We start from the raw sequence: 16,116 nt of genomic DNA on the forward strand, positions 1-16,116 counted from the left end.
AATACATCTATTACATGAGGAGAGAAAGTGGCGTTTGTCATTATCCATCCCTGGGAGCTTGGTGAGGACTGGAAGTAATTTTAGGGTCTTCTTGGAAGATGAATTCAATTTGCCTCTTAAATATATTCAATTTTATTATGACATTAGATTACAAGAGCTTGTGAAAATCACTTTTAATGATTTAAGATTCTGTGCTGCGTGCTGCTTTATTTTGCATGCTTGCCTGAGATTTTAGTTGGTCTCATCGATCCAGCCTCAAAAATGAAAACAGGAAAGTATAAATGATCCTCTTTTGAAACGGGTTCTCTCTGTGCAGTGGGAAGACACTTAGACCAATGTGGATGGGCAGATGAGGTTATTCAGTCTCAAGTGCTTTATTTTTGGCTCTTAAATCGTGTAAAGTAGCCACATATAAATAAAATGATCTGGATAATTATAAACAGTCTTAATATATTGTGTGAACCAGTCTGTGCAGCTGTTGGTAGTTGTTTGCACACGTCTATGCTTAGTAAAGCAAGCGCTTTCCAAGATTGTGGCGTAAATATCTAGATTTTTTAGGTAAAGAACGTCATTAGGTTTTGGTGGTGTACCTCTTTGCAAACAACATTTTTTAAGGTTGTATCTCTATATGGAATCCTCCCTGTGTTGTTGGACAGCCTTCCTGCTGTGTATTTTGCATAAGTGATTTCACGTCCTTAGAATATCTGTGAAGGGTTAATGTTATTACCTCATTATTGCAAATGAGATAACTGATGTTCGAAGAAGTTAAGTGAAACCCGCAAGAGGATCAGTGGTGCTAGGATTCACCCTCAAATACTTAGGCTACCTGTGGCTGAGATCTCATTGTACAACTTTTCTTTAGCAAAACTTCTTAGGCAGTAGCTCACGCATGAATTGCTGAGCTTGCTTGTTGACTGTTAACGTGGCTTCCCTGAAGAATGGCTTATCTGCGTGCTCCCACTTCTGAGTTAGCCTGTATAGACAAGCTGTCAGAATGTTGGCGGGAATAATGACATTTAACTGCACAGTGGAAATGGGTATATCAGTTTATAGGACAGCTTAAGTTTTAAAAAAAATCATCCCAGCACCCCAAGTGAATCTAAGGGTGCTGAATGATGGATGACTGGGGAGGATGCTAAATTTGGGTCATGGGAAACCTGAACATCTGGGAATTTAAGGAAGGCAGAAATGGAACCAAATTCATGTGTCATTCTAAGTTATTCAGAATTTGATATCAGATACCTCTTCCAATACGGGCTTTCTCTCTTCCTCCTGCAGCTTCAGGATTAACTGTCTCCCACATACCTTGTGTTTTCCTACACTGTACCATTGTTGACATTTGGATTGCCTGGAGTGCCCTCCCCTTGATTCTCAGCCTTGCTCCTTCTGCGTGTTGAAAGCCTTCTGCTCTCAGGCTAGTCCCTCAGAGAGCCTCCTCTTCCTTAAACCACCACGGCAGTCTCTGTTTAAAGCACAAATTTGCAGCTTGACATTTACTTTTGGACTAGGTTTTATCTTTATGTATTTATAGCTCATCTCTCTGTTATTAATCATGAGCTGGGAGATGAATAATAGTATCTTCACTTGTATTTATTCCATTATATGCCTTGGACCTGGTATGTGCTCATGAAATAGTAGTTGATAATTTTATAACTCTTGAATGCAGGGTTTTCTCAAAATATATCAATAAAATACCATTTCTGGGAGAGATGCTCTCCCTAAAAGGTAGCCATTGGTCAAATAAGGTTAAAAACCACCACATACCATTTCAATCTCAGGAAGTTTACATAGTAGTTGGCATTTTCAACATCCACTGCTCTACAGTAATGAGACTGATTTTACTATTTTAACCCAGTACTTCTCAGCTCACCCTCTAATTTTTAAAATAAGAACTCTTCCAATATCTCCTATTCTTCAAAATGTTCTTAGCAAGACACTGCTTTAAGGTCTTTTTTGTATAAAAATTTTGCTCATAATAGTCACAAATGTGGAAACTGGATTTTGATTCAATCTAGTCTGTACATTTTGTTCGGCCTTTCTACATTGTACTTGGGAAGGCACCCCCTTTAGTTGTATTGGGGTGTGTGTGTGTGTGTGTGTGTGTGTGTGTGTGTGTGTGTGTTTGCATGTCCTATACAGTGTGGACTCAACCTGAAAATAGATTGAGATTGAAAAGAGAATGGTTGGAACTGGTCTTTCAGCTTGATTATCTGCTGAAATCTCTATTACTTCTCATAATATGCTTGAAAAGTTTTATTTGTACCTTAAGGGCAATGAGCCTGGCCTCATTTACAAATATGAATGCAGATGTTAGGAGGGTACTGTCTTCTCCTCCAGACTGTGTGGCTCACTGTCAGCTTGTTTTATTTACTTCCTCCAAAAAGAAATATCCATCCCTTGGAATTAGACCCAGTATGGTTAGTGGGGAAACTCGAAGTTTTGGAGTCAGAAAGTTTCAATTTGATTCCCAACTCAGGCCTGTGTGACCCTGAGCAGGTTTTCCTTCCAGAGCCACTGACTCATCATCTACGAAACGAGATGAGTCACTTCTGCCTCCAAGAGCATCTTACAAGGACAGTGCCTGGCCCAGGAGAGATGCTGCATAAGTATTGGTCCCTTTTTGCAGTTATTTTTTGTGTCACGTTATGACAGGAGAATTCCACAGGCGTAAAGTCATACGGACAAAGCTGCCTCTCCCCGTTGTTGCCATTCCGCGTTTCACGGCATTCCTTCAAACCATGAATGGTGTCGCTCTCCTTCACATCTTCTGTCTCTGTGTGGCAACTGTAGGGGTGGGCAGGGGTTAGTAAGAGTTGAATTGTTATCTATAAAGGGGAATATTTGAATTCTAAAAATAGTGAATAAATAACCTGAAAGAGAGTTTAAAAATTTTTTATTGTAATCACTTGAGATATGGAAAAGCAACTTAGAAATGATCCGTTTAGTCTTATCATCTGTTAATTGTAAAACTCCATCCCCCCGTTTTTTATATATATATATATAATATATATATAATATGTGCTATATATTATTATATATAATACATATTTATTTTTATATGCATTATATATAAATATTTATATATATATATATATAAATATTTTGGTTGGAATAATTCATCACATCATTCAAAGGGGAATAGTAAATGCATTAGGGGAAGCTTCCAACTTGCTTTCAACTTTTGTATAAATCCATTGTATAATTTTGTTTTATTTTTAATTTTTATTTTTTGGGGGGGAGGTAATTAGGTTTGTTTGTTTGTTTATTGGGTGAGATACTGGGGATTGAACCCAAGACCTTGTGGATGCTAAGCATGCACTCTACCACTTGAGCTATACCCTCCCCCCCACCATTATATAATTTTAGCCATGGGTTCATTTCCATGTGGTTTGGGATTATATATGACTATACACAAATAGCATAAAAGGATCATCGTAGTGACAGTCTTGCTTAAGGTTACATATTTGGAGGTGAAAACACTCAATAGAAAATTAGATTGATAATTTTGGGGAGTGAGTAGAATAGATTGCTCAACATATATTGTGGTTTTCAAGCCAGCTGACTACTCTGACTCCCATTTTGCAGAAAACCATGTACTTGTTACATGTGGTTGTCAATAACGTGTCAGTCCTGTCTGTCTCCAGCCATCCATGGCTAAACTGTTCCTGGGAGAAGCCCACTTGTCCCCGTGAAGGATGACAAATGGCAGCTTTGCTGCTGTATCTACCTTTCTAAATGCCGAATTCTCTCCTGGCAGGTTTTCTTGACATAAATATTATGACCGGCTTAAAAAAAAATCATTTTTTGTACTTTATTGGTTTAGACCCCAGGTGACGTCTTGTGAGCTAAGCTGAAGTAACAGGCAGTGATGAACCTAAAAGTTCCTTGGACTGGCCTCAATTTTATATTCATCGGCATCTGTCTTTATCTGGTTGATTGCAGGAGAAGATGTATCGGGGAGTCTCTGTCCAGCATCTCCTCCTCCTGAACAGATAGCTTGTGAAATTCCCTGCCGAATGGACTGTGTGGTGAGTGAGTGGACAGAGTGGTCATCCTGCTCCCAGTCTTGTTCAAATAAAAACTCAGATGGGAAACAGACCAGGTCGAGGACTATCCTGGCGTTGGCTGGAGAAGGTGAGTAATAGGAAAGGCTTCTGTTCCCTACATCCAAATGAACAGTTTGTTTTCCAGGTGTGCCTTTTCTCTTTGATCCTCTGCAGGTTCCCATATCGACATGAATTACTTAAGCCCATCCTATATCCAGGCTGTGGCAATCAAACAGATGTTAGTTTTTGAAATACTTTTTTGGGGAAGAAAATAAAGCTGGGTTGATATACATCCCACTTCAGATAGCTCATGCAGTTGGGAACCTAATTGGAATATGTCTGGTAAAACGAGTTCCAAATTAGGAGTTAAGAGACGTGGCTTCTTGAACAAGAGCCACCACTGACATCGGCAGGCTACCAGATCTGTGTGCCCTCATCTCCTGTTCTGTCAGGCTAGCCTGTGGTGAGAGGGAGAAAGGTGAAGGCTGTGGAAATGGCTCTGAAGAAGCTAAAATGGTACTATGAGAATGTAAATGGGTGACATCAGAGCGAATGAGAGGAGCTACTGTTCCTATCACTTACAGTGATGGTCTCGGTCTCCAGACATATGTGTCATTTCTTTCAGGTCCTTCCTCGGCTTTGTGTGCCTACAGCTCAGTTGGAACTGCACAGTAGTATGGCCACTGGCTTTGAGGAACTTTTTAAACAAGATTCTGTTCTGTGGTCCTAAGAAATGGGGCCAGGGTCAAGATGAAGGAAGATTTTCATATTCTTAAAGTGCATTTGCTTTCTCTTCTTGTCTGTTATACTTCTGGAGGGAGAAAAAGTCAATAGTATTTAATGGGGGAAAAGAAATAACAAGAATAACAAGACCAAGGTCATAGATCTTCTCAAGCATTTGGCCCACTGAGTAAAACATTATAGTGTGGAGGAGGAGGGGGAAAAAGTCAAGACTTTAGGTAAATACCAGTTTTTACATGGATATAAAAATGGGAAAGAAAAGATAGTCATGAAATTTGGTTGTCTGACTCACCCAGGGTGCACATCTGTCTGGTCTCCCTGGCAGTGGATAACACATTGTCTGGTATTATTTCTGAGTTTAAGGATGGGCTCTCTCCTGCCAAACTTTGAGATTTCTCGATTTCTCAAATAGCAGTAAAATGCACTGCTTGATGGAGGATAGAGGTCTTAAAGTGGTTCTCTGAGAGAAAATAATACTCTCTTAGGAAAGAAAGAGCATATGTAGGTAATGTGTGTGTATGTGTGTGTTTGACCTGATATCACTTCAAGGTCATGGGTTACTATAGCTAACTGACTAATTTGTGTAGGCATAATAATATTAAGATAAAAGCAGATTTCTTTGGAGTTTATCTCAGAAATGCATGACTCAGAGGTGGAAAGTAGAATCAATTGATTTTTTACATCTAATTGACATGCACCGTTGTCTGTTCTTTGGGAGAGAAGGGTGCAATGTATTGTTCTCAGGTTGTTCCTCAGGACGAAAGAACCATGACCTTTGAGTTGGAAATGGAGTGACTTGGCTCAGGCCAATGAAAGGTTGTGTCACAAAGGCCCTCTTTCTAGACCATTAAAACAGTTAAAACAACAAAAAACAAGAATGACAGTAACAACGGCAGCCACATGGCGATAACACCAGCGCCCTGCTGTGTATTCTGTTTGATTTTGGTTTTCGCAGGTGGAAAGCCGTGCCCCCCTAGTCAGGCCCTCCACGAGTATCGTTCATGCAATGACCATTCTTGTCTGCAACTCTACTGGGAGACAGCTCCGTGGGGCCCCTGTTCTGAAGACACATTGGTAACTGCCCTTAATGCAACCATTGGCTGGAATGGAGAAGCGACGTGTGGCGTGGGCATTCAGACACGGAGGGTCTTCTGTGTCAAGAGTCATGTGGGACAGGTGATGACAAAAAGGTATTATTGATAATTTATTGAAAGTACATAGGATTATTGATTGTTGAATATTTTCAGTCAGAAGCATTTTTTCAAGCTCTGAATATGTCTCAATCTGTGCTGGAGTAAGAGATTTTTGTTTTGCTTTGTTTGACTCTTCAGGACTTAAAAAATATGCCTCAACCAGAGGTAGGACAATTTACTAAGTTATAATGTGTGCATTAATTAATGGATAACAGTAAATATAATGCCCACCCGTATTGAATCATTTTGAGTAACCAGATTTTCTAGAGCTGATATCAGTATTTTTGACTCTTTTTCAGTCACATAAAGACAAGGTCCACGTGAAGGTAGGTTACACACACACTTTGAAAATGAAGGGCTATGTTCACTCTTTAGGTCCCACTGCTCTTGTCTGCACTGAGTAAATCCACACGGTCATTTTAAATCGACTAATACCTGCCCTCGAGTAGGCTTACAGTCTCATGCATGCCATACCCTGCACAGGGAGATGTAAATTAAAAAAAAAAGCAGGAGAATGTGGACATGTGGACTAGGATATAGACATCAGCAAGGATCAGGACAGTTGCAAGTGATGGAGGGAAAAAGAGCACTTGGCTGGAGGAGTTTCTTTAGACCGAATGGGGAGACATAAGTCTTCCTGCAGTCCATGCAGGAGGGCTCCTGGAAGAGAAAATGTAAGGGACCTGCCTCGTGTACAGAGACTGGGTAACTGGCCTGCCATAGAGATTTCCAAGTGGCTACGTGTGAATGAGTCCCCTTCCAGTGATGGAAGACTCTACTCCAGCCGCAGGGGCAGTGTGGGTCCCCAGGCTGGGCTGGCGCAAACTTGGGTCTAGGGTCACAGACTAGGCAACTTTGAGCTCTTCCTGAGGCATTTCTAAGTTGGGAAAATGATACCCTCTCTTCTTTCTGATCTTGATGCTTTGAGAGTATGAGTGGAGAGTTGGCATGACTGTGCTCTCGCCTGATGGAAAAAGCAGGAGGAGAGAGTAAAACTGATGCTCAGGAAGAAGCAGAAACCGAAGCAGAACAAATCCTGGCAGCGTCCAGCCCTGGTCCCATCCCCACTAAGGGAGCTGCCTTTCCTGGCAACCTAGGCAACTACATTTGCTCTCCTGCCTGCTTCCATCCAGTTTGTGTTGCTGTCATGGGCAACTCAGACACCTGATTAATCTCGTCTTGGGGCACCATGATGATGGACTCTGGGCCTTAGCCACATTGCCATGGAAACCACTTGGGCTGTATGTAAGGAAAGTTATAGAACCTGAGCTGCTGATGGCAGAAATAGGGCAGACTGGCCAGATACTGTGGTGTTGGAGCATCTGAGGAGCAGATGGCTGTGCAAATACAAGAGACGATAACTAGGGCTGGAAGTGAAGCATGGTCAGGAAGACTGAATCTCCCGCCTCCCAAATGTGGCGTCCAGCGCGCTGGGGTTGGATGATCTTCACTGTTGCCACTGCAGATTTTAGCATCGTGTCTGGCATGTGGTTAGTGTCCATAAACGTTTTTAGAATTTATGAATGAATCAGACTTACGTGTAGGAAAGTAACAGGGTTCGACAAGGAACAGATATGAATTGTAGAAGATTAAAGAAGCTGATGTTTATCCTTTGCTTTAAGGAAAAATATAAAATATTTAAAAATATAAAACTATGAAATAGAAAAAGATAAAATCTACCATGATAAATTTTGGCTGAGGAGACTGCCATGAAGTGTGATGTGCAGATTGTACGTATGTCCTTCTGCTCTTATTAACTCATAAATGTTATTTCTGCTTTAGCATCTAACTCTAAATTGCTTGTGATACTTTCTGGAATGTCAGTTTACACCAGTGTGTGTTTCAGTTTACCTGGTGGTAACAAAACACCATGCGGATCAATTGAGTCAGTGAAAGTTTTAGCCAAACATGGACAATAATGTTTGCACATCATTTGGTTCAGGAGATAATCAAATTCATGAGGTTATGGTAAAATTCTGAAAGACTTATAAAGATACAATGCAGACAAGAGAACTCCTTTTATCTTGAGACGGATTGCAGCCTTGATAGTGTTCATTTTTATGATGTAAATTTCCAACTGCTGAAAAAAAGATGCATGACGTATTAGCTTGAATATCCAAATGAAAATAAGTATAGCTTAGATATAGGAATGGATGCTACATGAAATGCAGCAAACCATTATTCTTTACAGTGATGAGAAAATTGAGCATACCCGAAGTATGAGCTCCCTTCCAGGAAACGTTTCACCTCTGAACCACAACAGGAAAAATCCACTTGATGTGAATGCAGTTTATTTTTTTGTCTTAGCAATGGAGCATTAGAATTGAGACTGACAGCTACCAAAGACATTATCATCACATTTCAAACATATTTGGAAGTGAAAAGTTGGATTATATGTTCAAACAGACCCCTATTTCCTTGTCTGGCTTTCTGATTACTTTGAATGACAGTTTTTTATAAAGTCTCTGAGCCCATCAGCTTATTCAAAGGTTAACTTAATGATATTTTGTGAGAAGAAAAATCACAGGGCCAACAGTTTATAGTTTAAAGCACAATTCACAAATGCATATGCATTTGTTTGATAATTTACGTGAGACTAAAATATCATCGTGACAATGAATAACCTCCAGTTTTGCTCGATTTTCCAACACAAGAAAATTAATCGCACAGATGTTTTCCCTAACAAACACACACACACAAACACACACATATAAAGACATTGCTAATTACTTTTTTGCACTTTTAATGAGGCTGGAGACTTAACAACCTAGCTTTAATTTTTACTGTATGTCTCCAAACAGTCCTGCTCAACAAGAGAAGCCTGCATTGACTTAAGAAAAGTTAATTAAAATTCTTGAGGTTAATGAGATTAGTTGAGCTAAGAAAATAATACCTAGTGTCCAGTGGAGCACATAGTGAGATAGATGATCAGCGGTAGAAAGTATCCTTTGCTCTGTCCTTTCAGAAAAATACGCTTTTGCTCTTTTTGATGTGAAAGCCATTGCAGTGGAAAAAAATCCCCTCCCTTTTGTGAAATCCTGGGGGTGGGGGTGATGGCAATAGAAAGAGAAGAGGAAAATATCCTCAAGAAAGAGTGGGCTTCAGGGTAGAGAGAAAGAAGCATGTCTCCATGGACTCATGTGTTCTAGCCCTAAACCCACTGCACTGGGATGTAGCAGAATTCCTTGCAAGTTCTTGCTTCCCTGGGGTGGTGTTTTGGTTTCCACGTAATTGTATAGATTGCCATTGTATGAGTAATAGAATTGATCTTATCAGAAAATGAGGACTAGGGGCATGGGTATAGCTCAGTGACAGAGCACTGTGCTTAGCACTTAGCATACGTGAGGTTCAATCTCCAATACCTCCATTAAAAAAAAAAAAAAAGAAAAGAAAATGAGGACTAGCTAAGGCACAACTGACACAGAAGTGAGAGCTTGTTGGGTTATTTTGGGAAGTTTATTTGGTTTTGTTTCACTACTCAATTTTTTTTTCAGTTGCAATGTGCAAAAAAATAGTAACTAAGATTAAAATCCCACAACTCAAAGCCTTCCAAAGGTCCTGTAAGGTACTTTCTGCCATTAACGTGAAAACACGGGTCCTTTTGTGAGATACAGTAATTGAGAGCTCCGTTTACACATTTCCTGTTGAAAAAGTTGGCAGGCTGAGATGGTATGGCAGTTCCTGGGTTGGAGGGCTGCTCAAGGGGTTGGAGCGCTGAGGCTGCACCATGATTATGGACACGTAACTGGAAAATGGCAGATCTCTGTAGCTCAATTTGATGCATTTCAGCACAGTGATTATAAGGAACTGAAACCTACAGGGCAACCAAGAGGCAATCATCATGGAATACTCCAGTGCAAGTCCAGGAAAGTGTGTGTGTTGAAATGAAATGTATTCATCCTTTTATCAAGAGTACTTCCAGTCAAGGATCAGAGTGTTACAGGAGAGTAGGAAGTATGAATTTTGGCAAAAGGCAAGGAGCCATGCTGTGTTTATTAACTAAAAAGTGACTCTGTGTGTTTCCCTGGTTTTTAAGGCTTCAGTTTTGTTTTAGAGATGGCTGGATAAATGTGCCTAATATCCCCAAGGATTTGTCTTCTGGCTTCAACAGCATAAGTACTGTTCAGTCACTCACTTCCTGTTACTAAATATATACAATGCATTAAGATCTTCTGGCATTTTTAAGTTATGATATAAAATGGAATCCTACCATCAAAATTAGTGTATGTACAGAGTATGCACGTGTATGCACACTTGTGCACACACATACCCAGAAAACCAGCAGCATGAAAGATGTCAAAAGCTATTTCTTATTCAGTGACAATAAACGATACAGAGAATAAACATTATAGTTTTTAGAAGTGGAGGATACATAAGCTGCTAATGGTCGAAGAGAGTATTTTTGAAGACTAAGAGGAGATTTATGAAATTGGAAATGAGATGGTCCTTGAAGGAGTTAGACAGCATATAAATAGGAGGAAGAGGAAGTTGAACCTCTAAGGAAAAGGTCTGCATTATTGGCTGAAGAAATGAACAAAAAGACAGTTTCACTGGCAAGAAAATACTTGGCTCCTCTCAGACCAGCAATCACGTTTCAGGAAAGCCTTCCGTTCATGGCGTCTATGAAAGCAGTCTAACCTGAGCTTGACTTATGCCTTTGAGGGGATTTTACCTTTTCTCACTGATGGACTTAGGGGAAGAACACAGAGAATGGGGACCATGTTATGAAGTTGACCGTAGGCCTGCTGAGTGTTTGTGGTGAGTGATGCTAACAAAGTGTCAACAAACGTAAGCAATATTGGTTTCCCAAAAAAGATGAACCCCTGCTCCTAACTGGAAGTGAACAAAGTGCCTGCAGAGTAAGCCACTCTCTCCAGAGCACCTGAAGCCAAGCCAGCAGCACAGGCATTTCTGAGCTCTTTGTGGACATATGAGTGGGTCCTGGCTGGGTCTGTGCACCCCTAGCCCCACCGCCCCACTGAGCGCACCGGAAGTTGTCCTTCCATTTCCAGCCACATACCAGGAGAGATTGGAGAGCAGACAGAATAAAGAGCAGTTCAATTAAATTTTAGTAGACTTCAGGGTATGAGTAAAGGACTTGGGAGTGAGTTTAGTGTTTTTTGCTATCTCTGTCAAAGGATGACATAAGTCTACCATACCAGAATAGTTTGTTTAAATACTACTATTTTCCTAAAGACACTTTTTTCATTCCATTGTTGCGTTCATTGAATTCAACTATTTAATAGGTAGTTTTTATGTATATTATGGGTGATTATTAATAAGACCACTAGTAATTTATTGAGCAGTTTTTTCTGTGCATATATACATTTCCACTTTAATTTATCTGTATTACAGTGTATTATAAGCACCATAGTGGAAGTAAAACAATATAGAGGGACTGAGGATGGAAATCTACTACGTTTAGCATCCCACATCCCAAACACAACCACTTTTTAGTAGTTTCTATTAACTATTAATAGTTATTTCTTTTCTTCCCCTCTCTCCCCTCTCTCCTCTCTCTCCCTCTCTGTTTTGACTGGGTACGCCTTCATGTGGTTCACAAGTTATAACAAAATACAAGGGGACATCTAATATATGACAGTGAATAGCCTTCCACCGCTTCTGCTCCCATCCCCCGCCTCCCCGCCTCCTGTCCTGCCATTGGCAGCCACTCTGCTAGTTTCTTGTCTATCTCCACTGTGTCTTTATGTCAGTGCAGGCATATATCCTCATCCTCCCTCCCCTTTCCGATGTTTACCTCCTTACTCTAAATGGTGTAGTTATCACGTATCATTCATATATCTCTTCATTGATCAATTTAAAATGTCCGTTTACACTCTTCTCCCGACTTGACTCCTCTTCCTTTGGTTGGTGCTCTTTTGGTTGGTTATGTTTGCATTTATGATTAATTTACTTAGAACTTTCTTTCTCATTTCATTTATATGTATTGGCTCTCTGAGGACCTGCTTTGTTGGATGAGGACATCCAAGCCTCCTTCCCCTGCCACCTCCCATCTTGCCCCCACTGTGTCTTCACCTTATGGTGACAAGAAAAATATTGTGTACATTCTGTTCACAGCCAAATTCATGTCTTGTCTATGTATTGCTTCTAAAGTTTTAAAACTAAGAGTAGGTTTTTATTTTTATAATTATGTACCTTGACAAGATTTGGCCTCAGTGAGAGTCTCCTTTTTTGTCAGGTGACCTGGTTTTCTCCCTCGCCTCCCCCAGCCATTGTTACCTCTCCTCTTACCTTGGCTTGCTGTTTGCCAGTTGGACAGTCTTTGTGTCTGCACGCTGGTCATTTTGTGCAGTTGGTAGACATTCCACTCTGAATTGCCAGCCTTTCATCAGCTCTACAATATTTGAATCCATGATTTCCTTGTTAATTTTACTTCTTCCATTTTCTGTTCTCTTCTACTGGGAAGTCTCAATTGTCTGTTTGAACTTGCCTGGCGATTTCTTTTTCCGATCATTATTTTTCTCAAGTGTTCTGTCTCCATGTGGCTTTGGGTCCATTACTTATTATTTCAGCACCTCAGTTTATCATCTGAAAATGGAGATTATAATGCCTCTCACTGCTGTCATTAGCGATAAAAGAAAGAATGTAGGCAAAGCGCTTACTCACCGCTGACATCTAGTACCAGACTTCCTGCTGTTAAGCTTTAGACGCACTGCAGCTCTGTGCTGTATAGGAAACTTAACGGGAAACAGAATTCAAAGATGCAGACGTATGTTGCAGAGTGCTCTTCTGTTCTCCTCTTGGCATGGCACTGTTTTAGAAGATAATAAATGTGGTTTTTAGCCTTCTGTACTCAATGAAAATAAGCAAACAAGCATGCGAATAAAAACAGAAACTTGTTTGCTATGTTCTGAGACTTCAGTTCTTCCACTGACTCCGTTCCCCCTAAGTATGAACAGTACGTAATTCTCAGCAGCATAACAGAACTAAAACATTTCTCCTGTTAATGCTAGTCTGCATATTTGTTCTTTGCAAGCAAACATACTCCACTTATGTCTCGCTGACTCCAGCTCATCAATTTACGTGTTCTAAAGAGACACCTGTCAATTACTTAAGTAATTCTAAAACTGTGTTGAGTATCAGGGATGTGCAGTATTTTTGCATGGTCGTCAATGTTTTTTGTTTCCCAATAGACCCATGTGTCACCTCGTACACTATCACTGATTTGATATATTCCTGAATAAAACACTTTTCAAAAAATTAAATCTGTCTATTCTGAAAAAAAAATCAAGTGTTCCTTGAATTCATGCTGATGGGGAGATACTCACTTGGCATCTGTCTTACATTAGCTTCAGGGATTTTTTTTTCTTCTGGTCTACTGAAAAGAATTTTGGTTTCTGGGTCAAGAGAGGTAAGGTGTGCTTCGGGCTCTCCCTCTGGCTGTGAGGCCTTGGGCACAGCACGTAAATTCACCTCCCTGGGTCTCTCTCCCTTCTGTATAAAAGGTCTCAGTGATTTCAGTTCTGAAATCTGACGGTTCTGTGTTAAAGTGCTTACTTTCTCCAGGAGGCACTGATGCGTTCTCTTCACGTTGGCAGATGCCCAGAATCTACTCGGCCCGAAACACTACGCCCCTGTCTCCTCCCGTGCAAGAAAGACTGTATCGTGACCGCGTTCAGCGAGTGGACGCCCTGCCCGAGACTGTGCCAGCCAGGTAGGCGGACGCTGTTCCCTTCGTGCTATCTCTCCTTCCTGACCACCTGTTTGCTTTCCCCACTGATAAATACGCCAGAGACTGTGGAACAGAAGCACCTGTCTTTTCCATTTGCATGTCACCCTGGGAACAAGGTTTGTAAAATTTGTAGATGAAGTCTTGGATTTCCAGATCCCTCAGAACTTGGCAGGGAAAACATATTCAATTTTTACATGCCTTAGTGCCTCAGGTGTGTGTTGCAGGAGTACTCATCTTCTGTTGACCCCGTTGTGGCATTTCGATCAGCCATTCACACGTGGTTCCTCATCAGACATCCACAGCATCCCATTTATCTGTGGCTCCTGTACTTAAAGCCTAACTCCAGGCATCTTCATTAGAATATAGGGCCTTAAGCACTAAGCATGTGTCACTGATGAATTTATATTCCAGCCTGTGGAAGAAAAGAGGCAGATACATTAAAAAGTATTGAACAGGTAAGGAAATTGGCAATATATGATTGGTACTTCTTTCCTTTTAATGGTGATGCTCTATACCCCTGGATGTATTTGGAGGGCTGTGATCCATGAGGCTTAATACCTAAGTTCCAATAAACACACAGGAAAACTTTTATAAAATGACTTTCTTAGAACCAGTATTCCCCCCCCCCCACTTATTTCAGTCCCCTGATGAGGTAGTCCAGGTGGAGATACAGGAACTAGTTCCAGAGCTCCGTTTTGGCCTAAGACCTAGAGTTAATAACTTGGTCCCTCTCCCCTAGCCTCAGACCCCAGCCTCAGTTCTATGAATCTTACCATTGCCGTAGTAAGAAAAGGCACGCCCAAGAAAGGGAAGGATGGAAAGAGTATTAACCCTACTGCTCAAAGCAAACTGAGTCACATCCACACCCCTCTGGCCTTGTCTGGACAGCCATGTACTCGGGCAGGGCGTGGCTCTCAGTGCATCGCTGCACTAGCCCCCTGGAAGATCTCCAGGAGAGGAAAGCATGCGGCTCTTTGAAGAGAGAACCCATCCCAGAGATCGAGAGCACTTAACTCCTCTCCTTGGAAAATTCTGGCGCTGTGCTTCTAGGATCCCCCAAAGGCTTTCTGACTCACACATCTTCATGGGAGTGACATGACAATGTGGCCAGCATTGGCATAGACCTGCCTGCTGCTTCAAAGCCCTTCTCATTGATGGACGGGGGCGGGGGGTGCTGGTAGTGACCGCTTTTGAAGATTATCATCAATCAGTGTCTTAGATTGCAATGGTGTTGGGGGGTGCCTGGATGAAGGTTTTCTAACTGTGCCATTTCCTCTTCTTAAATGACCCTCTGCCCTAGAATTAACATAATAGCATCCAGTAAACTTTGCTTGTGGATGGAATCAGAAATAAATGTACTGAATATAGAAGAGCTTTGACAATACAGTGGAATGTTTATCTGATCTTTTGAGGGGTGGAAACAGCAGTCTCTTCTGGAAAACCTCCAGCACTTATTTTCCTGAATGAAAATTCAGAGTAATTGAGCCGGAGGAACAGGATTTGTTGAGTCGCCTGGGGAAGGTCATTTCCAGACAGAGTAGGATGGAAAAGCTATGATCTCTATTCTGAACCATTTGAAGGAGGAGGCTTGGCTTTTGAAATTTTTGTAGTCACATATCTGAAAAACATTCAAGCTCTTAAAGATATATATTGGAAAAATGCAAGAAGATCAAATAATCTATGCTAATAGAGGTTTATTGAAGTTCAGCTATTTCTCTTCGTTTCTTCCTCATAGGGGATTAGCATAATGCCTCTGTTAAATGGTTTTAAGAGAGGAAAGGACTGAATTAAAAAGAATACCCATGCTGGCAGCCAGATATTGGTGTTAGAGCTGTCAGGGTCCCCCGACACCTAAGGAGGCGTATTAGTTTTGTTGAGCCCGTGTGCCCCAGTGGCCAGAGATTACTTCAGCTACTGCTGTTGTATGCATCTACATTCAGGAAAATTCCCTCTGCCGTGTGAGCATCTCCGTCCAGTGCCGCCTAAGGATGGAGGGATCACAGGCCATGTGAGATAATTGCTCTTCCAGCAGTTTTAGATCTTACTCCCATTTCCAGAGATTCAATTAGTTATTTAAATGGTCGGCATTGTAGTGAAAATAGTTCTAAGCCTCTGTGGTCTCTTTTTGCCTCCAGTTTTTCAAACCTATATAATTCTCTTCACACCCTGGCAGTCAGGGGACCTGGTGGAGCGTAGATTCAATTTTTAGATTTCTTCCAGTCTTCTGCTTCCATCCTATTCACCCGCATGTCTAGTTTATACTCGGGGACCAATATATTATTAAATAAGTATGGGTTCATTAGGGGAGACTATGAGAGGGAGGAGATTATTGGAGGAAATGGTAGCTCTAATCCTATGGTTTTCAGGCTTTATTGCTTCTGAATCATGTGGAAGCGTTGTTAAAATGCAGACTTTGGGCTCCATGGCTAGAAATTCAGGTTAA

The 16,116-nt window shown here is 41.1% G+C and overlaps 1 protein-coding gene across 1 annotated transcript in view; it reads left to right on the forward strand.

Moving 5' to 3' along the window:
• Nucleotides 1–16,116, forward strand: part of THSD7B (thrombospondin type 1 domain containing 7B) — a 657,597-nt gene that overhangs the window by 301,696 nt on the left and 339,785 nt on the right. The window contains 3 exon segments of the mRNA XM_032479372.1: nucleotides 3,943–4,134; nucleotides 5,743–5,977; nucleotides 13,540–13,655. Coding sequence (XP_032335263.1) covers nucleotides 3,943–4,134; nucleotides 5,743–5,977; nucleotides 13,540–13,655 — 543 coding nt within the window.

This window comes from Camelus ferus, chromosome 5 (assembly GCF_009834535.1).
Source record: "Camelus ferus isolate YT-003-E chromosome 5, BCGSAC_Cfer_1.0, whole genome shotgun sequence".
NCBI lineage: Eukaryota > Metazoa > Chordata > Mammalia > Artiodactyla > Camelidae > Camelus > Camelus ferus.